This window comes from Cyprinodon tularosa, unplaced genomic scaffold, assembly GCF_016077235.1.
Source record: "Cyprinodon tularosa strain WSP-4 unplaced genomic scaffold, ASM1607723v1 ctg360, whole genome shotgun sequence".
Taxonomy (NCBI): domain Eukaryota; kingdom Metazoa; phylum Chordata; class Actinopteri; order Cyprinodontiformes; family Cyprinodontidae; genus Cyprinodon; species Cyprinodon tularosa.
In genome coordinates this window covers 125667-150980 of record NW_024039075.1, presented here as the reverse complement: position 1 = coordinate 150980, position 25314 = coordinate 125667, and the positions used below count along the sequence as shown (strand labels likewise).

The 25314-nt window shown below is 37.4% G+C and overlaps 2 protein-coding genes across 2 annotated transcripts; both read right to left on the bottom strand.

Annotated features, from left to right (window-relative positions):
- Positions 1-6324: 6324 nt before the first annotated feature.
- Positions 6325-11426, bottom strand: cdk21 (cyclin-dependent kinase 21). The gene is made up of 8 exons (XM_038295843.1): positions 11321-11426; positions 10848-11102; positions 8880-9012; positions 8637-8804; positions 8411-8520; positions 8263-8313; positions 7974-8106; positions 6325-7044 (listed from the first exon to the last, which is right to left on the bottom strand). The coding sequence occupies exons 2-8, from the start codon at positions 11075-11077 to the stop codon at positions 6967-6969; spliced, it is 903 nt and encodes a 300-aa protein (XP_038151771.1). The 5' UTR covers positions 11078-11102; positions 11321-11426; the 3' UTR covers positions 6325-6966.
- A 1277-nt stretch (positions 11427-12703) lies between these two features.
- On the bottom strand, positions 12704-24283 carry LOC119790326 (all-trans-retinol 13,14-reductase-like). The gene is made up of 11 exons (XM_038295842.1): positions 24071-24283; positions 23372-23554; positions 23032-23273; positions 22232-22433; positions 21961-22158; positions 21767-21886; positions 16077-16215; positions 15787-15896; positions 15539-15708; positions 13045-13204; positions 12704-12951 (listed from the first exon to the last, which is right to left on the bottom strand). Exons 1-11 carry the CDS (start codon positions 24225-24227, stop codon positions 12803-12805), a joined length of 1830 nt encoding a protein of 609 aa, XP_038151770.1. The 5' UTR covers positions 24228-24283; the 3' UTR covers positions 12704-12802.
- Positions 24284-25314: the final 1031 nt, after the last annotated feature.

Below are 25314 nucleotides of genomic sequence, written 5' to 3'. Positions count from 1 at the left end.
TTTCAGCATCTAACCTGAAGACTTTTTTTGTCAGGTGTTGGAGACCATTGGGGCCTTTTTGAAATGTTTCTTCTGAAAGATTAACAAAAATATGAGGATTAATTTCCTGAAGAAAGAGTGGGTTCAGTTAGACTCAAGTCCTCAAAAACTTTAGATCCTGGAACTGTTGCACATTCTCGTACATGGGAACCAAAGCTTTTTGCTGATTTTGAGTTTCATACAATCAAACTTCAATGACAAAAATATAAATTCTAATTCTAGTACCAACGTATGATCAATTAAGCTTTAAACACAGAGAGAGCAATAAAAATATACGTGATTAAACTCAGTTACATACATTATAATATGACCCTAATTTTGTGGCACGTTTGTATTATAAAAAAACACTAAGACACATCGTTGACAGACACATTAATTGTAAAAACTACTAACATGAGTGAGGAGTGACTCCCTGTGCAAAGTTGGTACTCTATGTTAAGCTATAGCTAAAAAAAAAAAAACAGTTCAAGGTGTGAGAAGTAGGGCATTTTTGGCGTAATTTATTCCTATTCATAGCACATTTTACAACAAATCTATAGGAATAATTAGCAAACAGATATTAAACATAGGCTCAGCCTTATTCCAGAAAAAAAGAAAAGTCAACCTTAATTTATGTGCAAGGATTTGCAGTTTTAAAATGCATCTTTGATCTAGTTCCACCTCCTTTCCTCTTTCTCTTCCATGTAAGATGATCAGCACCAGCCCGCCGAGTCAAGAATCTCCTCTTGCACTGACATTCAACACCACAGCCCAGCTCCACTCAGACTACAAGCTTCATGGCACCCAGTCTGTACAGTTCTATTACCTTTTCTGTAAAACTAACCGTTATTCAGAGAACCTGCACCACCATTTAACTCTTACAGTTTACACAAAGTATTTTATACAAAAAAAATGTATGCTTTTTTGAAAGAAAAATGCTTTCAAACTTGTTTAAACAGGTTTACAACATACCGTCTGGAGAAAAAAATAATGTTCTTAGGCAAAATGGGGAGACAAACACCCGAATAAATAGTCTTAAAATAAGCAGATGAGATGTGGCTCAAGACTTTTTCACAGCACTGCAGGCAGAAAAATAAATGTGTGTTAGCTTGTGCGCATCTGTGTGCTTTACTAAACCGTGGATGTCAGCATTCCTGCAGCAGGAAGCACAATGGAAGAAGAACAAAGAGGTGGAAGCCACAGACGCTGTGCATCAGATATATCTGCTGTGAGGCTGAAAAGATGTTCCGGCAGCAGAAGTCCTACTGTATAAGAAATTAATTTTAATCGGTTTTACTGTTACTCTCAAGCTGTTGGACTTAAATGCTGAAAAGAACAGCAGTTGAAAGCTTCAGTCTTAAAGATAGCTCTAATAATCACTGGGAGAAAGACCTGTTAGCTTTAATGTACTTTGATGATGATTCCACGAGCAATGAGAAAATATGGGAATGCAGTTCAACTAAAGTCAGATAAATATCTGAGTATTATCAATGGATATTTATTAAAATGCAAGAGATAATAAACATAGCTTATACATAAAGCTATTTGTGAGCTATTGTGTCCTTACAGGGTTAAAAAAGTCAAATAAACCACATTATGCAATGCATTCTTTAGCATAACCGAAAAAACATCAACTTCAATTGATTCGAGTAACAGCCAAAAGGCAGGTAGCAGCTAATCAGCAGCATGCCTTCGACCAGCGGTATAAAATACAGCATCATCATCTGCAAACAAGTAGACTTTAACAATATTTGAATGGTAATAAAAAAGAGACACAAAACTTAACTTTGTACATCAACTTCAATACAATCTGTACAATCTGTACATCAACTTCTGTTGATTTTTTCTTTGTTCAGTTTAGTTAAGATAAAGCATTTTTTTATTGGATAAATATCACACTAATAAGAAGAAATGTAGAGTTGACCATTTTTACTTTTAAATTTGCAATTTACCTTCAAATTGCATTAATTTACCTTAAAAAAAAGCTCAGATTCTTATTTCATGGCTTTGTCAATTTTAGATATATTCATAAGCCTGTTCATGCAGCTTCTTAAAATTCTTCTTTGTTTGACCACAGACCAGCAATGGAAATTTAGTTGCAGTTGCTGCATCTTTGTTTTTAACTATTATAAACAATTAAAAAAAATCATTGAAAGGGCAAGCCATAAGAGAAAGGAGATTGCTCCTGCATTCAAAAGATGAATGTGGTACAAATATTATCCAAAGACATTGCCATTATCTAGCTAATTGAGTCCTATATAGATATTGGCCAACAACCCTCCAAGAGAGGAAGAGGTCATCTCTCTAAAAACAAAACAAAACAAAAAAAAAAGGCTGGCTTGAAGATGCAAAAGCACAAAGGGACAAATACCTGTATCGTTCAATACAAATCCAATCAACATCTGGAGGAGGTGGGGGAATGTTTACAAGTCTGTGATAGTCTTTAGATATCCTTGCAAATGGACAATGGCTAATACCACCAAATGACTCTCAAAGGTTAAGGATACACAAAACATTTGAGTTCAAAGGCAATGCTACCAAATACAAAGTAAAGGTATTTAAAACTAGTAAAACACAAAAGTATAAATATCCTTCTATTTTTTGCTAAATAAACAAATTTTGACAACCATATCTGACTCCTTCTTATAAAATGTATAAAAACTTCTTGTTTACAACTTTTTATAGATTAGTAGCAATAAGCTGTTTTCTATCTAAATGTAAAAACAGAAAAAGCATGTTGAGATATTAGGATAAATTGATGCTGCAATACTATAAGCAGCTAAGGCCCTGCAGGATACAAACCACATGGTGACATCTGAACATATGCTTTAAAGATGAGCAAAATTCTTATTGGTCATCTTTAAATCAACACAAGAAAAGAGCTTCAAAGGGAGGGATGGATTTGCGAGCTGGAGGACTATTGAAACACTGAAAAATAGACTCAGCAGCAGAGGGCAGATGGACACAGATCTGAACTTTGATGTTGGGAAAATATTTGAGTGAGGTTAATGAGTTTAAGAAAAAAAAAAGACCTCAATTAGAAAACGGATTATTTCAGGACTAAAGTAGCCATATAAACTATTTTAAGTGCAGATAAGAAAGCTGCTGAGCAAAAGCATCCTGTTGCTTCACCTGCACTAAAGCGCTCCAATGATCTCTGCAACTCAATGACAAATTCTCAAAGTGTTTTCCTGCATACCACAGAAACAGCCTTGCATTGCTTTGTCCATGGATCCCATCATAGTTTCTACTATTGTCAGCAAATAGAGGCATGCAGCAGGAAGGTTGACAGGAAAAGCTTTCACTCCACCTTAAGGAGCATTAGAATCCATTTTCTTACCTTCAAAGTGCATTATATGCTTTGCATTATGCATTAAACTTACTACTACTGGGATCGATAAAAATAACTTGTATAAACTGAGCTTCGAGCTTCTAACCTTGAGGGAACAGTGGGAATAATTATTAATTCCTCAAAATTGCATTTTAACTCTATACACCATAATACAGCAGCGGGTACTACATTACCTTTCATTGGTACTAAATAAAAAGTTTAAATATGGAAAACCTCAGTGCCTACAAAACATCCTATAAAATTTGGAGAAAATAGAAATATTCCAACTAAAATGTTTGGGGAAACTCTTACAGAATCACATTGATATATCAGTGTGTAATATGCGCGTAAACTAACTGGATTTTTACATATTTTGTCTTAAAATTGGTTAAAAAGTAAAGAAAAAAAATGTCAGTTTTTTACTTTTTACCCAATTTTAAGACAAAAAATAAAGTTTCTGTGTCAGAAAGTTAAACTTGAACACAGCAGGGACCTCCGCAGGTTTAACCAACAGGTGTTTCTTTTTTTCCCTAATTAAAAAGTCAAATTCCCTTCCGGACGGTTTTCTTTCTGGTTATTTATGCGCGTTACTAAAAGTTACAAACAAATCGTGACTACATGAACTGAAATGAAAGGTTTACTCACACTGAATGCACCAGCCGGGGCGGTCCCTCCCCACTGCTCCCACTCTGTGGCGCGTCTCTCCAAATGTAGTCACAGTCACAGCTGGGGGGGAGAAGGTATAAATAGATGGACGAACCCCTGAGGATGAACGCCAGCGCCAGTGGGAGGGACTCTACCTTTCAGCAACTGTGACGTAAATACCATCTTATTAACCTTCTCAGGCTCAAATTAAGTTGTAGTTGCAGGAAAAATCTGATATTTGGAGAAATTGATCATAGGGGTAGTAATATACCACTCAGACATTTTTTTGAGAGAGACCTTCACATGCAATGAATTCTGAGATGTTGCAGATTTGCAACAGTGGCCCGGAATGGTAAATAAACACTGAAGACTGGATCTGATATGAACTTTAACTTTATTTGAATGTCACAAACAAAAAATTAACAAAAAAAAAAAAAAATGCACTCTCACAAAATTAGAGACAACTTTTTCTCAAAATTATTCTCCACCCACATCGTAAAACCTCTTGAGAAGGCTGTTTCTGTTAAACTAGTAGATAACGCATGTAGCATCCATTGGTACCTGTTTGGGCACACATTTCGAATCCACAACGTTGAAATCGAGATGCCTCTAGTGAAAAACTCAGAGGAGATAAAATCTACAAATTGGCATGTGTCATATCTATACACATTCATGATTCATCTTATGTAGTATTGATTTCAAAATAATGGAAATTGGTAGTGATACATGAAATTGGTGCTTAGAAAATCTGTTTCAGTGACACCAAGGACTCAGCCATGTTGAAAGTTAGTCAGCAGTGCCATGTGGTGAGCTGGAGAGAAACTGTTTGTTGCAAATGCACAACTAAGTCTTTCTGTTGTACTTTTGAGTAACAAAAGCTCTTAAAATATGGATGTGGAGTAATTAGCTAAGTAACATTTAGCTGTTGCAAATATGCAACATCTGCCTGGAGAGGGTTAAAGCTACTTGCAAGTATTAAAACATATTGGTCAACCTAACTTGTCATCTATGTACCAATAGGACATGTTAAGATTCTTTGTTAAAGGTACAGTGTGTAATAATAAAAGGGATTTACTAAAAAATAAAATAAAAAAAATAAATTGATATCACAATGGAGAAATTAACTTTGCATTTAACCCATCCCGTTTGGGGAGCAGTGGGCTGCCGCTGGGGCTAACTGTGTTGCTCAGAGCCAGAGGCAGTTTTTGGAAGTGGGTTTTGAACTCACAACTTCAGGATTCCAAGCCCTATGCCCTAACCACTAACACTCCAAGAATCTTAAATATATGTAAAACATTATCTATGTGCATGCTATTTTTTATCACCTATGAACTGAAAGTCTCAATCTTTATGTCCGCCTTGCCTTCGAAATTTATATTTATGATTACATAAGGGTGGGTTTGCATTTCTGGAGGCAGACATCTTTTGCATTACGGAGGTGTAGAGTTGACAAACTAGTGACTATAGAGATCACCATTATGCTCTAATGGGAAAAGTTAGGTCTTTATACAATTCAACACAAAATAATAAAATAGTAATATATAATAATATCTATTTCCTCAAATATATTTTAAATTCCATTTTAAAAATCCATCTTTCTATCTTGGCTTTTTAATTCCATTTGAGAAAAATATCAGGCTGTTCTTAAGGTTTTTTATTTTTATTTACATACCGATTTGAGCCATTCTTTTCTGTGTGTCTGTTTCACGTAGGTCCTGCGGCTTATTGTTGGTCTAGAAATTAAGTTTGGTCATTTTAGGTCAGTTCCCTTCTATTGATCTTTTCCTTGAATGATTTCCTTCAGGAACATGTGAAGTGCTTACTGTGTTTTATTTAGGTCACTTCTTAATAAGACAAAGATGGATTTTATTACACTTTTTTTTAAGAGGAAACAAATGCTCAAAGCCACAATAAACTGATCTCTTTTTTTAACTTTTTCAAGGAGAAAAACTATACAGTTTAACAGAAAAAAAATATATACTTTTACACCTTAATATATTAAGGAATACTTTATATGGAAAAAAAATTTAAAGCTACAACTAAAGAACAAAAATATGGTTGAAAATGTGTATTTTCCTACCTACTGTAGGTATTAAGGTTTTATTTACTTTTATGTCGTATTTCATTCTTACCTTTATTTTTGCTATCACACCTGTCAACTAGATACATTAATAATTTATCAATTTTTTCTTTAAAATATCTAAAGAAATTTAAGAGAAAAAATAAATAAATCCCCTCATGGTGTGGAGAAAAAATAAAACTATGCCAACAGCGCCCTCTTTTTTTTTCGAGTAAATTTACATCTAAAAAAAAATACACATACACAGGAATATGATAAATTGCGTTGCATTTTAAACAATTGTTTATCAAAATGTTACAACACCGAACAGCAAAACTCAAAAAGACCTAAACATACTTATCAAAATGTACAAAAAGAAAAGTAAAAACAGGTGCAATCTGCATCCATTACACAATACAAGTCCTCTAAACAATGGATGACATATAAAGTGCTGCATTGAAACATAAATCTCCAGTAAACAGAATCAACTTAAAGGTGCTCATAGTGTTTTTTTTAGCAGCATTCAACAACAAAAAAAATCCATACATCCAACTTTACAAACTTTACACAGAAGGCTTACGTTGAGTGAGAACAGAGCAAAAACCAAACTAAAACTCAGACCATTCCCCCGCTGTATGGAATTCAATAAGGTTTAAAAGAAAAAAGGTGTTTGAATTTGAAAAAAATAAATCTCACTCTTCTAAAGACAATTGTGCTGTTGCTGGCTGTTCCCCGTCCGCACACTGATCATGGTTTCTCATGATGCTGCTGATTTAAACTTCTGAAAACTTTAACAGTCTGAGCAAAGAGGACAGTGGATTTATGGATTTTATGGCACAAACGCTGGTCTCTTTGTTAGACATCTCTAATCACAGGATAACAGCAGCTCGGGTTCCTCGTTCAGCTGGAATCTTCAAAGCTTCATGAAGAAAGGGTGAGCCAAGGCGTTAGCGGCGGAGATGCGACGGCTTGGATCAAATGACAAACAGCGCTGCAGATAAGAAGATTAAAAACCATTTCATAAGCTTGAAGGTGATTACGGAAAAATATCTAAAATGGTGACTGTTTTGTTCAAACGCTGATCTGGGACAATACTGTGTGTTGGGAATAAACTTGACGTAAGTCATGCTGCCCAGCGCTAGGCTCTGGTGCTGCCTGGAATCGTTAAGAGAATCGTTAAGCGAACTGCCAAACGGTCCCATGGAATTGGAACACACGGAACCGGTTCTGAACAGGAACCGGTTTTCAATTCCCCTCCCTAGTCAATACTAAGTGTTTCATAGCAGTGAACACCTTTCTGGAGATTCTTTCCAGCATAAACAGGATAATTATTATTTATCTAAGTGGTCAGTCTTGTTTTAGTTGTGTTTCATTAATTAAAGGTATTGTGGAGGATTTTGCTAATGTAAAAAAAAAGAACCGCCCTTTCCACTTAAAAAAAAAAACTGCATATGCACAACCCTGTACCCGTTCCTGAAAGGAAAGGGAATGCATAAACAAGCATGCAGGAGCCCATTTCTCCTTGTGCACGCTCTGTTTACAAATTGCTTTTTTTGCATCGCTCATACAAGCTTATGTTCCAAAAGAAGATTTGCAATATTCCCACTATGTCAGACTCATCAGTGGTACGTAGGTGAAAATGGAGACGAGCACGTAGGACGGCCTCACTTAAACATAACACCAGAATGATTGACAATAAGAAGGATGAATTATTATTATATTGATGATCCCTGAAAAAGAACATCCTCCACTATACCTTTAAGCCTTTCAGTCCCTATTGGTAATTTAGTCTCCATGGAATATAAATGTTCTTAACAGCAGCCACAGTTAAACATGTAAGCTTTTGTTTATATCAACTGGAAAATAAATATTGGCACATGTCTGGAGTCAAGCAGAGAAAATAAATATGGCCGTCCTCACAAAGAGCAGATCGTTCTCATCTTGGTCCAGGTTTGACAGCAGCTTGGTGACGGAGCCCCTCGGCCCCAGGCTTTCAGAGTAAGAGATCGGGCTTTCCTGAGGCCACTCCTCCTCACTGGGTAAACCAATCACCCTTTAAAACACGGGACAGGAGCTTAACGAGTAGAGACGGTAGTTTTAAGCTGATCTTTGCTAAAATAACATACTGTAGAACTTAATTTTTAACCCTAATAAACAATAAGAGTAACTTCATTTTAACATGGAGAACCTGACAGTGTTTTATACTCACTCAAAGATTTTTTGCAGCTGCTGCACCTCTGAGTAGCCCTTAAACAACGGCCTGCAGAAAACAAAAGCATGTCGTAAATGTCATGGCCCTTACGTTTAAATGAAAGATTTGTTTCTGCAGTGAGGTATTTGTGATTGTTTCTCTTCACCTCAAAAGGAAAAGCTCAGCAAAGATGCAGCCAGCACTCCACATGTCCACTGACGACATGTAAGCTGTGTTCAGCAACACTTCCGGCGCTCGGTACCACAAGGTTACAACCTAAGCAGAGGTGGGAATTGAATTTAATTGAACAGGAGTGGAGGGTAACCCAAAAAGCAATTGGCAAAAAAGGGAGCATTGCAGTGCAGATTATCCATGAAATGTGCAACACTTACACCAGGCGTAAGAGCGATGTTAAAGGTGTGAATCCTTGCCAGTCCAAAGTCTGCAATCTTAATCTCGCCATGATTGCTGACTAGGATGTTCGCTGGTTTTAAGTCTCGATGCAGGACAAGGTTTGTGTGCAAGAAGTCCAGACCTTGAAGGAGCTGCTGCATCACATCCTGAGACCAACATGAAGACAACTTCTGTGTCTCAAGAGCTGCAGTATGCAGGTGAACCACATTGGTTGGTCTCACCTTTACCAGATCACGACTCAGACCACAAGCAGGAGCCTTGGACAGGAATGTGGACAGGTCCTGGTCAATGTATTCCAGCACCAAAGTGAGGTCCAGGCCCGAGCCAACGGATTCAGCAGATGCATCTAAGAGCCTGGAGAACATACAGTTTAGACTGGAGACAAGTCCACATCATAAAGTATTAAAGGCCTAAACTAGAGGAAAAATATGACAGTAGGTGAACCAACTTTGTAGAAAGATCATCCAAAATATTCTCAGCCAACCCATTTTCAAATAAAAGATTTGAAATAAATAAAACAAAATAACTTTCCTTTATTAGTAGCTGCCTGTGATATTGTTCATAACTCAAAGTTTTCTGAAACAAAAATTAAGACAGAAAACTTCCCTGTCTTACATTTATCAGTGTCTTATCCCACATGTACACTTAGCAATAGAACAAAGCAAAAAAAAAATTGCAAGTTTGTCTAATTTGGTTTTAAAAAAGATTAAAGGTTCACCAGTAACATTTTAATGGGCTTTTTTTTTTTTGAAACTGTGAAATATAAAACTGTTTAATGCAACACATAAATTAAACTAATAAAGTAGGGACTGGCGTAGATGCATTACTTTGCTAGAATGCACAATAAGAGAATAAGCTGGTAAAATGTATGAGGTGCAAGGTGCATCTAGAATTTTATCTTAGGTGTTTGCATGAAACAAAACTGCATTGATAAATGACTTACTAATGTTAGATTTATTACAAATTATATAAATTTACAAGTTATTAAATAGCTTATCTATTTATTGACAGTGACTTTTGATTTTTTATAAATTTGATAATAAAAGAAAGCACCTGCCAACATAATATCGCTGTATTTCCTTACAGGGTAAAGATAGAGATGATGGAAGTACCAGAAAACTTTATCTTAAACAAAATTTAAAAATATATATATTTTTTTCAACCAGGTGAACATTCAAATAAAATAACTACAGCAATACGGTTATTATATTATAAGCAACCAAAAGTGAAACCGGGCTTTAGTTAAGGTGTGTAGGTGTTAACAGGACCGTAACCAGCATTGAGAACACCGGGGTCATGTCCTCCGTATTTTCACGTTGTTTTTTTTATTATTATCATTTTCTTTTCTTTAATTCAGAGAAATTTCAAACTATATAATAAAAGTTGTTCTGACTTTGATTGGTGTAAAGATCAGCATGCATTCTCATTTGTTTGGAAAAAAAATAAAAAAAGTTCACAAATGTGATATATTCTTGCAAGTCATTTGACTCATTTAGTGAGCCATGCACGTGCATGGTGATGATGGTGACTATAATAATAGTAGTAATAATAATTAAATATCAATAACAACAATAATAATATAGTATAATGATGACAACACTTACTATCACAAATACTCTAATTTTGTGAGTTTTTGAAATTGTTATAATAAACGTGTTCGAAATCATCTCCTTGATGGGCTTGTGATTTAACTCTCTTTATTCATGTTTCAAAGTCACCATATTATTATTATCTCATACCCGAGCCCGTAACATCATAAATGACCCCTCACACCCCCACCATGGACTGCTGTCCCTGCTGCTCTCTGGGAAGAGACTTCAAAGCATGTACAGGTCCAGCAGATTCCACAACAGTTTCTTCCCCACTGCCATTAGACTGCTGAATGTTTTGTTGTTTTGAATGTGTTAGAACTGTACATTTACATTCTATGTTACTGTTTTTATATATATTTTTTTTACTATTTTTCAAGGCTGTACTTTAAAAAAAAAAAAATTGCCCAGAGAGTTGTTCTAAACAAAATTTCTTTTTGTTTTACACTTGTGTAAACAAAATGACAAATAAATCTGTCTAAGTCATATTAGGATGTTTTTTTTGTTTGTTTTTTGTCATGTAGGTTTATCGCAATATTTGACAATATCAGTATTTCAAAAATCCTGGTTATGGCTCTGGCTGGTAAATATCCAATTTACTTGACTATGTTTGGGTGATTGAAGTATCCCACTTTGCGCAGCAGCGCCACCTCTCGGATCATGGAGGGAGGGATTCCGGCCTCCTGCGGGCTCATGCTGAAGTTGAACTTCTTCACCGCCAGGAGGCGCCGTTTCTCCCCAACCTCTCTGGCTTTGTAGACTTTCCCAAATGAGCCTTCACCAACCTCCGCCAAAAGCTCGTAACGCAGCCTTTCTGGGCACATGTCCATCTTCTAAATTTAGCAACAAATGTATCTAAACCAGGAAAATATAGTTAAGTTAGAAAAACAACACATATATGTGGCATTTTACGTCTTAGCTGCACTCAGAAAAAGCTAGCCACCAAAACTCTCTAAATAAACCTTTTGCAAGGACGGGTGCAAACATCTGCAAGATTGACGCATCTTCATTAATTTATGATGCATAACATAAATATTGAGCGTCTTTTTGCACATATTTTTGTCTAAAGTTACCTCGTTCGTTCGCAGCAAAATCACATGGTTCCAGGCAGCATAAGATGAGGAGAAAAAAAATCACCAGCGAGCCAGAAAGCGTAAAGTCCCTATTTAACATGTCCAGTTGTTCACGTGGTCCTGTTGCTGCTATATAGACTAAACTATGCTGCCTTCAGGGGCAGTCAAGGAGTTATATATGATTGTTTATAAACATGTTTACCAGGAAAGTAAAAACATAAGAAAACTAATTTGTATAACATGTTTATAAACTACAACCTTGTAAATAAAACAAATCGAAGCTTTAGAAAAGCAAAAAAGTTCAAAAAATTCAAAGATTTTTATTGACATATCTAGTTATAACAAAAAAAACCCTGCAGCATTATATTACTGGCTATTCAAGTAAATTCTGTATCATAAATTAGTGCAAGAAGTAAGCATGCCAAAGCAAAGAGAAAACAAATTTGTGTTCTGACTTTATCACAGTCTTGGTTCTGTTTTCTTTTGAGTATCCAGTTTTACTTTGCTTCATGTTTTCTAGTTTGATTGGTTTAATTCCTATTTTGTTGTGTTTTCTGGCTATATTTGAGTTGCTTTTGTTTGTTGCCCTCTTGTTTTGGTCTCCTTTTCCCCTAGCTCCTTCCTAGACTCCTCTCTTCACACCTGCTCCCAATCTGCTCGCTAAGCTGGACATACACTGTGCGATTTTTTTGAATCGTTGCACGCAGCTGCTGTGCACACTGTACGACTAACCGCAGGGTTAGTCGTACAGTGTGAGTTCACAGCTCACGATTTATGTTCGGCCGACGCTCTCATGCGATCTACCTGCTCACACTGTGCGACTAAAAACCACGTCGGACTCAGCTCCGCAGTGAGACGAGGCTGCTCTGACTCGTCTATCCAGAAGCAAAACGTGTAGAAGGGGAATATGAAGCTCACTAGAGTGAACCACTCTGCCTTGGTAGTTTGTGCATTTTTGTGCTGAAAGCCCTGAAAAGAAAAGGCGACATGTTTGAAAAAAGACATGACTGAGCAAATGTGGCTACTATGGTCTGTCAATTTTACAGACAGAACTGCAGTTCACTTATTGCACCCCTGCCACGCTGCTGTGTTTACATCTGTGAGGAAGAAGAAAAAGAAAAATCCTTGTTTGCGTATGCACCCACGACGGTCGGGAGAAAATCAAACATGTTTGATTTTCGTCTCTCCTCACCTTTCCCTGACTCCACATGCTCTTTTGCCCTGATGTCTCCACGGTTCTGGTTTGTGTTACATTTTAAGTTGGATTTTTGGATTCCTGCCTCTGTTGTTTGTGATCCTTCAATTAAATCTTCATGAAACTCACCTCTGCATCCTTGCCTCTGCATTTGGGTCCTCAAAAACCACAACCAAATCTTGACAGACTCAAAGCGAAACAAGTTTATTTGAGATGGATTTGCACATTTAGTTCTGCATCATATGCTGTGGTGTTACAGTATTTTGGATTTCAGTAAACAAAATCAGCTACTTGTCTTTTAGCTTCTTGTTAATATATTTTGTCTTCATTGCCAGGAGGAAGCTATCCACATGAAGGTTGCGGTTGAGAATAACCGAGCCACAAGTAATAGCTCCGAGAAGGGCGCCGGTGAAACCGCACAAAAACACATCCTGACCTGCAAACCACACAAAACGATTAGGGGGATAAGTTCAAGAGGAGGACGTGGAAATCTTTATTCTCTGGTTGGTATAGAAAGGGATAGACACACCTGTCAGGTACAGGTTCTTCAGAGGAGTCTGAGGTCTTATTGCAGCGCTGACTTCAGGGCTGAACCGGCTCATGCCGTGGTCCACTCCGTAGAACTCTCCTTCAGGGGCTCCAATGTAGTGTGTGTTAGTGATGGGGGTTCCAGCATCAATGTACTCGATCTGCACACATGGAAAACGTTCTCTATGACAAGGAAAGCTAGACTGATTTTAGATCAATTATGACAATTGCCCAGGATATAGATCTTTGTGTTCCAGTTCTGATCTTAATCTCTGAGGGGCATTGTAAAATAAATCTCTCTCCTATAGAGCAATCAGCATCAAACTAATGGTCACTGCTACAGAGAAGGATAAGGGCGGCTTAAAAAAACTATAATTTAATAAAACAAAAAAGGCTATTGATTTCTAATATTAATCTCAGAATTCTGTATCATACTCATAGAATTATGACCACTTGTAATATTCCTAATTTTTGAAGTGATAATCCTGGAATTCCGCAATAGAGTCCGAAGTTACTTGACTTTTAATTCTGAGATTAAAGTTAGAATTCAATTGCCTTTTTTTCTCTCTGACTGGCTGTTTTTTATTTCTATTTTTTAAATGGTCCTAATACTACGGTGGCCCTGAAGTGCAAACTGCAACTACAAATCTAAAAGCGCAACTACATTAAGGAAATCGCAACTACATAAAGCAAAGCACAACTACATTAAGGAAATCGCAACTACATTAACCTACCGGAAAAGGTAGGTACCAGTGGGAAACATGAGACATCGCTGATTGGACGACGGCGCCGTTTGACCCTTGAACCGGAAGTTGCGTCGTCTGAACAGTCCAGCTTCTTTTAAGTGTGTCTTCAGTGTACGCAAACTAACTGAAATTTCGTGATTAGTCTTGAGCATATCCAGTATCAGCTCGTATGTATGTCCTGATTCAAAATATTCCTGGATAACGGCAGCTATGTTTGGGGCGCCGACAATGTCCATGTTTTCAAAAGCTGCAGCAGGCAGAATGACTTCCGGTTCAAGGGTCAAACGGCCCCGTCATCCAATCAGCGATGTCTCATGTTTCCCACTATATCGATATAACTTTAGAATTTTATGACTTTTCAGCTGTAGCACAGACCCTGATGCTGTATAAACTTTCATTTCCTGTAGTGACATATATATAGTCAGAAAAATAAGTATTTGAACGCCCTGCTATTTTGCAGGTTCTCCCACTAAGAAATCAGGAATGGGTCTGAAATTGTCATCGTAGGTGTATGTCCACTGTGAAAGACATGATCTAAAAAACAAAAAACAAAACCAGAAATCAAAATGCATGATTGTTTTTAACTATTTATTTGTATGATAAAGCTGCAAATAAGTATTTGAACACCTGAGAAAATCAATGTTAACATTACAGTAGCCTTTGTTTGCAATTACAGAGGTCAAATGTTTCCTGTAGTTTTTCACCAGCTTTGCAGACACTGCAGGAAGATTTTTGGCCCACTGTTCCATACAGATCTTCTCTAGATCAGGCAGGTTTCTGGGTTTTCGCTGAGAAACGGATTTTAAGGGTTACTCTGAAGATCCTCTATTGGGTCCAGTTCTGGAGACTGGCTAGGCCACAACAGAACCTTGACATGCTTCCTACAGAACCATTCCTTGTTATCCTGGCTGTGTGCTTTGGGTCATCGTCCTGTTGGAAGGCGCTGGGCCTTTCAACAGGACGATGACCCATCTAGACCCATCTTCAATGCTCTCATGTCTCATCTGACCACATGACTTTCTCCCATGACTCCTCTGGTTCATCCAAATGGTCACTGACCAGCTCCTCTTGTGTAGTTCTGGTCTGATTTCTCACTTTTCTTAGGATCATTGAGACCCCAAGAGGTGAGATCTTGCATGGAGCCCCAGTCCGAGGCTTCTTCCAATTTCTAATGATTGAAATGGACCTTTTTTCACCAAGCTGCTTGGCAATTTCCCCGTAGCCCTTTCCAACCTTGTGGAGATGTACAATTTTGTCTGTAGTATCTTTGGACAGCTCTTTGGTCTTGGCCATGTTGGATTCTTACTGTTGGGTGGCCAGGTGTCTTTATGCAGCTAACAACCTCAATCAGGTGCATCTAATTTAGGATAATTAATGGAGTGGAGGTGGACCTTTTGAAGGCAGACTAACAGATCTTTGAGGGTCATAATTCTAGCTGATAGACGGATGTTCAAATACTTATTTGCAGCTGTATCATACAAATAAATAGTTTAAAAAATCTATACATTGGGATTCCTGGAATTTTACTTTTTAGATTATGTCTCACAGTGGAAATGCACCTATGATGATAATTTCAGACCCCTCCATGATTTCTAAGTCAGAGATCTTGCAGAATAGCAGGGTGTTCAAATACTTATTTTCCTTCCTGAATACTCCTGGTGAATGTACAAAATGCAACCTGAGAAAAACAAATACTATTGTGACAAATATAAGCAGCAGTTAAGGAGCAGATGGACAAACAGATCGTACCTTGTCTCTAGTGATCTTGGGAAAAACGTCCATCACCACATTCAGGGCGGAGTCAATGAACGCCTGTTTCAGCTCTTTGTAATCGTCCCCTCTGTTTGTCACTTTGCCGTCCTTCCACTCCTCGAACCAGGAGTATTTGGCAAAACTGACCAGGCTCAAAGTCGACTTCCCTTGAAACAAAATGACAAGGATGAAGTCTGCGTCCCAATGAGGGGACATTCCCATCCTCCGAGCTGATCGAACGGTACCTGGCGATCTCTCCTCCCATGATGGATCTTTGGCTGAAGGGGAACCAACAAACAGCAGAGGGATTTTTTTAGAAGCCTCTTCCCTCCCTTCATTCATATATTTATCCATCCTTTAATAAAAACAGACACATCTGTTAAATGAATACCAACAAGCGTCTGCGCGGAGCATCTTTAACATTCACAAGAAGACCTGCAGAGAGATGCACCGTCCCATGACGTACCCAGAATTCAAATTCCTGAATTTAGAAGGAAAGAGTACAGAAGGCAAAAATAAAAGAAAACAGGCTTACAGTTCATCAAAATTGTTTTCAGCAAAGATCCAGTAGTTTTTGGCTTTCAGGCCCAGCTCCTCCTTGGTTCCATTTAAACCCACAAAGATGCTCAGTCCTCCTTCACCGTGCTTCACCATACTGAGCTGCTTCTGGACGTCTGGAGAAAAAGCTGCTTAAAAAATGATTGATAACAAAGCAATCAGCAAATAGTCTGTGCCTTAAAAGAACACATTTTCTCGTTTTGAACATCACAACTTAAACCGTTTAGGATTTTTATCTAAATAGCGTGTGAGCAGAATAATACAAAGTAGCATAAAACTGTTAAGTGGTGAGAAAGGATTAAATTTAGAAATTAGCATTTTAACTCAACTCTTTCTCTTTAACATCTATAAATGAAATCAAGCAAAGACTTGTTCAGATTTTTTCTCATGTCATTCCCTTTGATCCAGCATTTGAAAGTACATTTTTATCCAGGCACCCAGACTAAAGCCTTCAGGTCTTCAAAGCCATTTTCCTGTCGTTTTTAATTATACCAAGACTAAAAGAAAACTTGATAGTTTAAGTTGTCTGATGATTGTTTTGCTGCAGCAATAACAATTGTGTCACAGTTTTAATTAATTGTTTGAACACCAACAGAAATGTTTGAGGTATTCTAAAGCGCTGGTTTGATGAGAAGACTTTCATAGACTTCATGTCTCACACATCCTTTGGCAACGCTTACTAAATACACCCAAGTCCAACTTTTTATTGTTCTGCTAATATTCTTTGAAATTAGATTTTTCTTTTCTGGGATGTTGTGTTGTTTCTGTGTTTAATCTGGTGTTATTAATAGGTGGTAAGGATCTGAAAAACTAAGTTGATCCAAACATCCCAGTCTGTTGGACAGACCCCCTTCCCTCACTCCCAGGAAATTCAGTAGGGAGACGCCTGAGACTGGCCAAGACTTTAAATCAGATATTCAGAAAGAAATGGTTGGTATTCCCAATAGAAAGGAGGAGAGGAAAGATTCTGTTACTCGTTTGATCTGGAAGTGGAAAAGAAACGAAAACTTCAAACCCTTTCATCGACTTTTTCTCTCAAAGTAGATGAAGAAATCAGATGAAATTAAAGTCTTTTCATATGAGGCTTCATGAAAACCCAGTGAGGCTGATATAGCCGTTAGAGCTAATACAAGATTTCTGGAAGTTTCTTTTTTTTCTTCAAACACTCTTTAATTCCTATCTGTAGAACTGGATTGTTTGTTTGTTCTTATCTTTGGTGTTTCTTTTATTTGTTTATTATTATAGTTAGAACATACCTGAAAATATATCATTTTAACTAATAAGAAATTAACATTAACATTATCTTACTGAGAATTTCTGTTATTAATCCTGCTGAAAATGAATCATAGCAATGATGGGTTTTGTTAAACGTGATATTATTTATTCCCCTGGAAAAGTTATTGATTCCAGCCAGATGTTCAACAGACTGACAGGCAGAGTGATTTGTTACAGAATGGTATAATTAAATAGAGCTTATATACAATCCAGTATCCAATTAGCTTCATAACTTATATAATTACTGAATAAAGTTGATATTTTATAATGTATCTCTGAATAAATCGGGTTGTTCTGTGAAGAGGGTTGTTAGCATTAGTGAACAAACTGAAACACATTGGTGCCAAAGAAAGGAAACAGAGCAGTCAGGAATGGAGTACTGAAATTTTTTAAACCAGAGTTGAGTTAAAACATATTGTTGTAAACTTGAGAAGCTCATAAATCACTATTCAATCTATTATTCTAAATAGTTTTAAATGAAACACCCTTTCAAAACAGCATAGATATGACTGTGGAAACTCTTGGGTTCAAAGTCCAGATATAAAATCTGTAGTGAGTTTGATGTTCAATGGGCCTCATGCAAGAACCGTTCGTACGAACAAACTATTTTTAAGTTGTTCATATGAGTGAATTAGGAAAAAAATGTCACATTCAGCATTTTTCTCCTATTTCTAATCTTCTCTCAGGTACCTACACATTAGGTAGGTATCCAAATCTAATTTTTCACTAAATGACAAGCAATTTTCAATTTTATTAGGCTACATCATGATATATTATGCAACTCGGCAATTATAAATTCAAATTGTATTCTATCTGTCAATACTTGCAGACGACATGTCAGTATCCAGAGGACACTGTTTTAATTAGTCATTTCTTCAAAAGAAAGAACAGTCAGAGATGAAGCTGCTGTACTATTGAAATAACATCTGGAATAGAAAATGGATGGAAAGTTCAGCAAAGCTCCTCTAATGGTAAGACTTTAATTCATTTCTCTCTATCGCACCTCAGTGGCTTTGTAATTACACTAAATGTGGAATATTTGGGTTCGGTGTGTCTGACTTCATTAAGTCAGAGGTTTGTTGTCAATATTTTCTATGTAGTATGATGCCTCCATTTCTAGTTTTTACTGACAGTTTTCAGATTAATTTTTTTTTTCTTTTTATATTATTTTTACTATTATTTATTTATTTTTACTTCTGTAACATTTTGTTCGCCCTAATTCTTTGTTACACCTACATTATATTAATCTCAGTGCTCCCCATCACCATTTAGAAGTCAGGAAGCCTCTGGGATTAACGGTGAAACTTCTACTAGAAAACTTCACGTCCAGTTGCCTAAACTGAACCTTTTTAAGCCTGATCACGACTTGCAAAGACTGCATTTACAGCTCTTTTTATTTATTTCCCATCGCTTGGCTTTTTACTTGTTCTTTAATTCTGTTGCTCAGCTCTCAGTCAGCAAACTTCGATCCGCAAACCTTTTTTAGTTTTCCATCTTCGTCTTCAATGAAATTTCTATGAATAAAATCCTGCATGCTCACGCAGGGATGTAATTCGGCAGATTTACATTTCTCTGGGATGTGTGCTGACTAATGCTCATCACATTTACGAAGATTATTTACAATCATTTACTGAAGTTAAGAATTTTTGCCTTTTGTACCTCTGCTTCTTTTTCTATGTCTTCTTCTGTCTCCTTGAACCTCAGTCGGCCTTGGCAGATGGCAGCTCACACTGAGCCTGGTTCTGCTGGAGGTTTCTTCCTGTTAAAAGGTAGTTTTTCCTCTCCACTGTTGCTACAACCATGCTTATTATAAGGGATTGCCTTTGAGTCAATAAGTCCATGCAATCAACTGGTTTTCCTTAGATAGAAAACTGCATGAATCTGACTGTATGACCTGGCTGAACTGTAAAGTGCCTTGAGATGACATGCGTTGTAAATTGGCGCTATATAAATAAACTGAATTGAATCTAACATGTCGAGTTCGTAAAAGCCCACGGTAGGAGAAAATTTAAGAGAAATTTACAAGAATACGAAAAATGTTTTTTGCATAAGACCCAATGATTATACATTTGTAGCTTCAATTATTCAACCCAAGCTAGCAAATTAGGTTTACTAGAAAAATACGAGTAAATGAAAAGACTACGGGTGTAAATCACACCCATCATGGCGATTCGATTCAGTATCAATTTCCTGACCCAACGATTCGATTATTTTCGATACTCAAGAATACAGCACAATACGATTCGATTCAATTAATTGAGTAATTTGTTTTACCTTACAGGCTAGACAATGTGTCAAATTTGAAATAAATCAATGAAAGCTGCATCTGTGTTTACGCGAGTGTGTGTGGAAGCGGAAAGAGGGTAGTGCCTAAAGGAAGCGAGGTAGGAGGGCAAAATAGGTTTAGCGCCACCGCAGCACAGGAGTCAGAATTACGTCCAGGAGCAAATGGATAAAAATAGACCGGAGGAATTTTATAAAATGATTAGATTCTCTTGCGGACGTGTTGATGCATCGGATTGTCGGCTGTTGGATCGATGCATCGATACAAAACAATTATTATTTACACCCCTAGAAAAGACTAATAGATACCACTGATGGATGAACATTTTTCAATAAAGAAAATAAAGCCATCTATGTTTTCACCCTTCAGGTTAAGTTTATGCAGTGCTTTGAGCTGCTCTACCAAGTTTGTGGTTGTGACTACAACATTTAAAAAGTTTAAAGAGTCTGAATATTTTTGCAGGACACTACAGGTGCTGGTCATAAAATTAGAATATCATGAAAAAGTAGATTGATTTCAGTAATTCCATTTAAAAAGTGAAACTTGTATATTATATTCATACATTACATACAAACTCATATATTTCAGATGTTTATTTTGTTTAATTTTGATGATTACAAATGACAACAAATGAAAATCTCAAATTCATCATATCAGAAAATTAGAATATTACTGAAGACCAATAAAAACAAAGGATTTATAGAAATGTTGGCCAACTGAAAAGTATGAACATGAAAAGTATGAGCATGTACAGCACTCAGTATTTAGTTGGGCCTCCTTTGGCCTGTATTACTGCAGCAATGCGGCGTGGCATGGAGTCGATCAGTCTGTGGCACTGCTCAGGTGTTATGATAGCCCAGGTTGCTCTAATAGTGGCTTTTAGCTCTTCTGAATTGTTGGGTCTGGTGTATTGCATCTTCTTCTTCACAATACCCCATAGATTTTCTATGGGGTTAAGGTCAGGAGAGTTTGCTGGCCAATTAAGAACAGGGATACCATGGTCCTTCAACCAGGTACTGGTAGCTTTGGCACTGTGTGCAGGTGCCAAGTCCTGTTGGAAAATTAAATCTGTATCTCCAAAAAGTTGGTCAGCTGCAGGAAGCATGAAGTGCTCTAAAACTTCCTGGTATGTGGCTGCGTTGACCCTGGACCTCAGAAAACACAATGGACCAACACCAGCAGATGACATGGCACCCCAAACCATCACTGACTGTGGAAACTTTACACTGGACTTCAAGCAACGTGGATGAAGTGCCTCTCTTCTTTTCCTCCAGACTCTGGGACCTTGATTTCCAAAGGAAATGCAAAATTTACTTTCATCAGAGAACATGACTTTGGACCACTCACCAGCAGTCCAGTCCTGTTTCTCTTTAGCCCAGGCAAGACGCTTCTGACGCTGTCTGTGGTTCAAGAGTGGCTTGACACAAGGAATGCGACAGCAGAAACCCATGTCTTTCATACGTCTGTGTGTGGTGGTTCTTGAAGCACTCACTCCAGCTGCAGTCCACTCTTTGTGAATCTCCCCCACATTTTTGAATGGGTTTTGTTTCACAATCCTCTCCAGGGTGCGGTTATCTCTCTTGCTTGTACACTTTTTTCGACCACATCTTTTCCTTCCCTTCGCCTCTCTATTAATGTGCTTGGACACTGAGCTCTGTGAACAGCCAGCCTCTTTAGCGATGACCTTTTGTGTCTTGCCCTCCTTGTGCAAGGTGTCGATGGTCGTCTTTTGGACAACTGTCAAGTCAGCAGTCTTCCCCATGATTGTGTAGCCTATAGAACTAGACTGAAAGACCATTTAAAGGCTTTTGCAGGTGGTTTGAGTTAATTAGCTGATTAGAGTGTGGCACCAGGGGCCATCAATTTTGAACCTTTTCACAATATTCTAATTTTCTGATATGATGAATTTGAGATTTTCATTTGTTGTCATTTGTAATCATCAAAATTAAACAAAATAAACATCTGAAATATATGAGTTTGTATGTAATGTATGAATATAATATACAAGTTTCACTTTTTAAATGGAATTACTGAAATCAATCTACTTTTTCATGATATTCTAATTTTATGACCAGCACCTGTATGACAATCCATTAATGCTGTCTGACCTGGCATGGCCCGGAGCTCCTTAGGCAGTAGCTTTTCGTAGGTATTGAAGATACCAGCATTAGAAATGACCATAGGCGCATGAACATGCACCTCCTCCTGACCTTTTAACACACTCACACCTGAAAACAGAAGAAGAAAATATAGTTCATCTCATCTATGAAAGTGCTTTATAAACTCATGAAGTTAAACTCACCACAAGCTTCGTTCTTATTGTTGAACAAGATACGGTTGACTGGAGCTCGAACCAGAACAGCGCCCCCTGCCTTTTCAATGATTGGAATCATGTGGTAGGCGATCTCACTGCTGCCACCCTTTGGATACCAGGCGCCACTTAGGTAGTGAGTGATCAGTATACTGTGCATGGCGAAGCTGGCATCTTTTGGCCTTTTACCTAAAGATCCAGAAAAAACAGATAAGCAGCACGTCTGTGAATGAAGTCATCTCCTAAACACAGCTGGGTGTACCGTAGGTGCCAAAGATGTAGGTAAAAACAGCCCTCAGCTCCTTGTTCTCAGTCAGCCCATTGACCACCTCTGTCAGGCTGCGTGGCGCCATTTTAAAGAAGAAAGAGAGATGTTTGGCGAGGCCGGTGTGGATCACAAACTTAGCCAAAGGTAAGGGGCAGAGTTTGAGCACAGCAAGGAGCCATGCGCCAAACTCAGTTTTCTACAGACGAAGCACAAACACACAGAGACAGTTACAGGAGAGCGGTATGGACATTTACATTTATTCACTTATATCCCATTTATATGATGATCCTACGTTAATTTATCACACTACACACTGCGGGTTTAGTTTAAAAAGCTCTTATTTGTTTGCTCGAGGAAAGTTTCCCACTTTACCATCACCTACAACTTCTTAAGACCATGAGTTTACCAAAATGTTATTTAAATTTTCATTTGTAAAAAAAAAAACTTAATTGCATTATTTAAAAAAAAAAAAATTATATTAGGTCTATCATCTTCCAGGGATGTGATCCGGAAATGTAAAGAAAAAGATTAGGAGTTTTAATTTGTACCATCAATAGTTATCTTAGTGTTAAACTAAAGTGAGCATCAAAGCAGGAGTTACTTATCTGTAATGATACGCCTGGAACAGATTAAAACTGCCCTTACCATTAACTCTGACCTTTGATTTTGATGAACCAACGTCAAACAAATCTGAATTATAAAATGAGTCTTAGCCAAAGTACACTGGGAGAAAAGGCATTTACGACTGGAATGATAAAACCCTTTCAAACTAGAGAGACATCACATAGATCTACCTTCACCAGCCTCATGAACTCATCGATGGCCTTCTCCTCTCCAGGAAAACGCCTCTTTAGCTCCGCAGGGAAGCGAGCGCTGCCACTGTAGATGGGGTAGGAGCGCCGGTTTTCAGGAGGTCCCAGAATGACGTGGTCGTACGCATCCTCCAGAGGCTCCCACTCCAGCTGCCCGTTGGTCATCTGGTCCAGCATGCAGCGGAGAGGAGTGTGTTCCGACAGTTCACCGACATAGTGGATTCCTATGATTGAATCAGTCAAATAGAAACCATATGAAAAACCCTTATGTAAAGATTTTCTGATATTTTTGAAGAGGGTGGGAAGCACACAATCATCTCACCGACATCAAACTCAAAGCCCTTCTCTGTGAACGTGTGGCAGCATCCCCCAGCCCGATCATGCTGCTCCAGAACCAGAACCTTCTTTCCAACTTTGGCCAGCAGCACAGCCAGCCCAAGTCCACCCACACCACTGCCAATGATCACTGCATCCAGGTTGTCTGGTACCTTACTGGCCAGGAAACCTGCAGATAAAGAACAAATAATGGTTTAAAAAAAAAAGAAGAAAAAACAAAAATATACCACAAGGCAAAATAATATCAAGCAAAAATTATTATTTAAAGCCTTTTTTCTGTAAAAACTACAACCAGACAGAACTGATATAATTTATTTACAAAACTAAACACCCATTGTTATAACAAGCTACAATTTGCATTCTAATGGAGCTTTATTTTCAGATAAAGAGCAGTTTGTACAAATTATCAAATAAAATGTTTTATTCATAGAACATTTATAGAATGAGTGTTTGCATTTGAATAAGTTCAACAAATCAGACAAATGCTATAACAAACGTGACTACATACAAAAAATATAATTAAAAATAAATGTAAAAAATTACAAAACATTCCCCTTAAATTCTTAGGTCTGTTCAAATAAGTTTCATATCAAATTTATTCCAATTCCACATAGAGTTTAATTATATATACGCTAATGTTGGTTGACATTTCTGTACCTGTCAAAAATGTCATTAATAGACTCACCTTGCTTCAACACTTTATTTTTCTCTTTCTTGTCGTAAACTTTCTCTTTCAGCGGTTCTCGGCAGTCCTTCCCAAAAGGGTTCGGCTCTGAACCACCGAAAACATATTTAAGTATAAATATGACCGAAAGACCGCAAACTATGAATAAAATCAACATTGCATCAAACTTCTCTTTACTGCGTTAATTAAACAAACTGCGCTGTTGTTTTCCCCTTCATAGAATAACGCCCCTCTACCAGGACAGTAGCCAATCAGAGTGCACGGTTACTGTCACGTGACGGTAACCGATTAAAGAATCTGAATCACTGTTTTGGTAAACTTGACTCTAATCACAATAAAAGACACTAAATAACATCTCAAAGGCATTTTTTTTTTTTTACATAGTGTTGTGTTGAGTGTTTTTAACTACATAATATTCCTATACAGTATAGAGTTTGTTGTTAAAAAAAAAAAAAAAAAAATATATATATATATATATATATATATATATATATATATACATACACAATATATATATATATATATATAAAGCTATCAAACTGTTCATTTGATAATGTATGTAATAATAAAATCTTAATGCATATTAAATCTACTCTTTACAGGATTAAAACACAGAGCTTCAATCTTGGCTTTTTAACAAGCAGATAGTACACCCCATTCACAGTCTTTGATGGGGCATATTCATGCTTATCTAGAAAGGGGGAAATGGTTCTGAGTCTGACCTACACAAGATGGATTAAGGAAAGTGTATGGTAGCCTGCTGGCTGCTCAATGGTGCAGTGATAGCACTGCCGCTGTACTCTTCTGTACTCCAGCTTCCTCCCACAGTATTATACATGAATGTTAGGTTAATTGGTTTCTCTAAAGTTTTCTTCGGGTGTGTGTGTGAATGGTTGTTTGTCCTGTTTGTCTGTGTTGCCCTGCAATGGACTGGCAACCTGTCCAGGTGTACTTCACCTCTCGCCCGTAGACAGCTGGAGATAGGCACCAGGACCCCTCGCAAATCCACTTGGGATTAAGCATGACAGAAAACGGATGGATGGAAGTATCTTGGCATTTATTTACAGGAGATGGACTTTTTTCAGTTGCAGGTTTATTAAGCTTTGTACTACTGAGAGCATAGAAAACCAAGCAAATATTTAGGATCATTAGAAAAATATATTATTAGACAACAATAACAAATATGAAATTATATGCAATGCTTTATATAAGATGTGCTTTTATTTATAAAGAGAAAAATGCAA

Coding starts and splice junctions, on each gene's coding strand:
- cdk21 (XM_038295843.1), bottom strand. CDS start 11,077: ATGGACATGTGCCCAGAAAGGCTGCGTTACGAGCTTTTGGCGGAGGTT. Junction 8,805..8,879: donor TGAGTCGTGATCTGGTAAAG/GTGAGACCAACC, acceptor TGTTGGTCTCAG/GATGTGATGCAGCAGCTCCT. Junction 8,314..8,410: donor GCTGAGCTTTTCCTTTTGAG/GTGAAGAGAAAC, acceptor TGTTTTCTGCAG/GCCGTTGTTTAAGGGCTACT.
- LOC119790326 (XM_038295842.1), bottom strand. CDS start 24,227: ATGTTGATTTTATTCATAGTTTGCGGTCTTTCGGTCATATTTATACTT. Junction 23,274..23,371: donor GGGCTTTGAGTTTGATGTCG/GTGAGATGATTG, acceptor ATTCAATCATAG/GAATCCACTATGTCGGTGAA. Junction 16,216..21,766: donor GGAGCTCCGGGCCATGCCAG/GTCAGACAGCAT, acceptor CTTTTTCTCCAG/ACGTCCAGAAGCAGCTCAGT.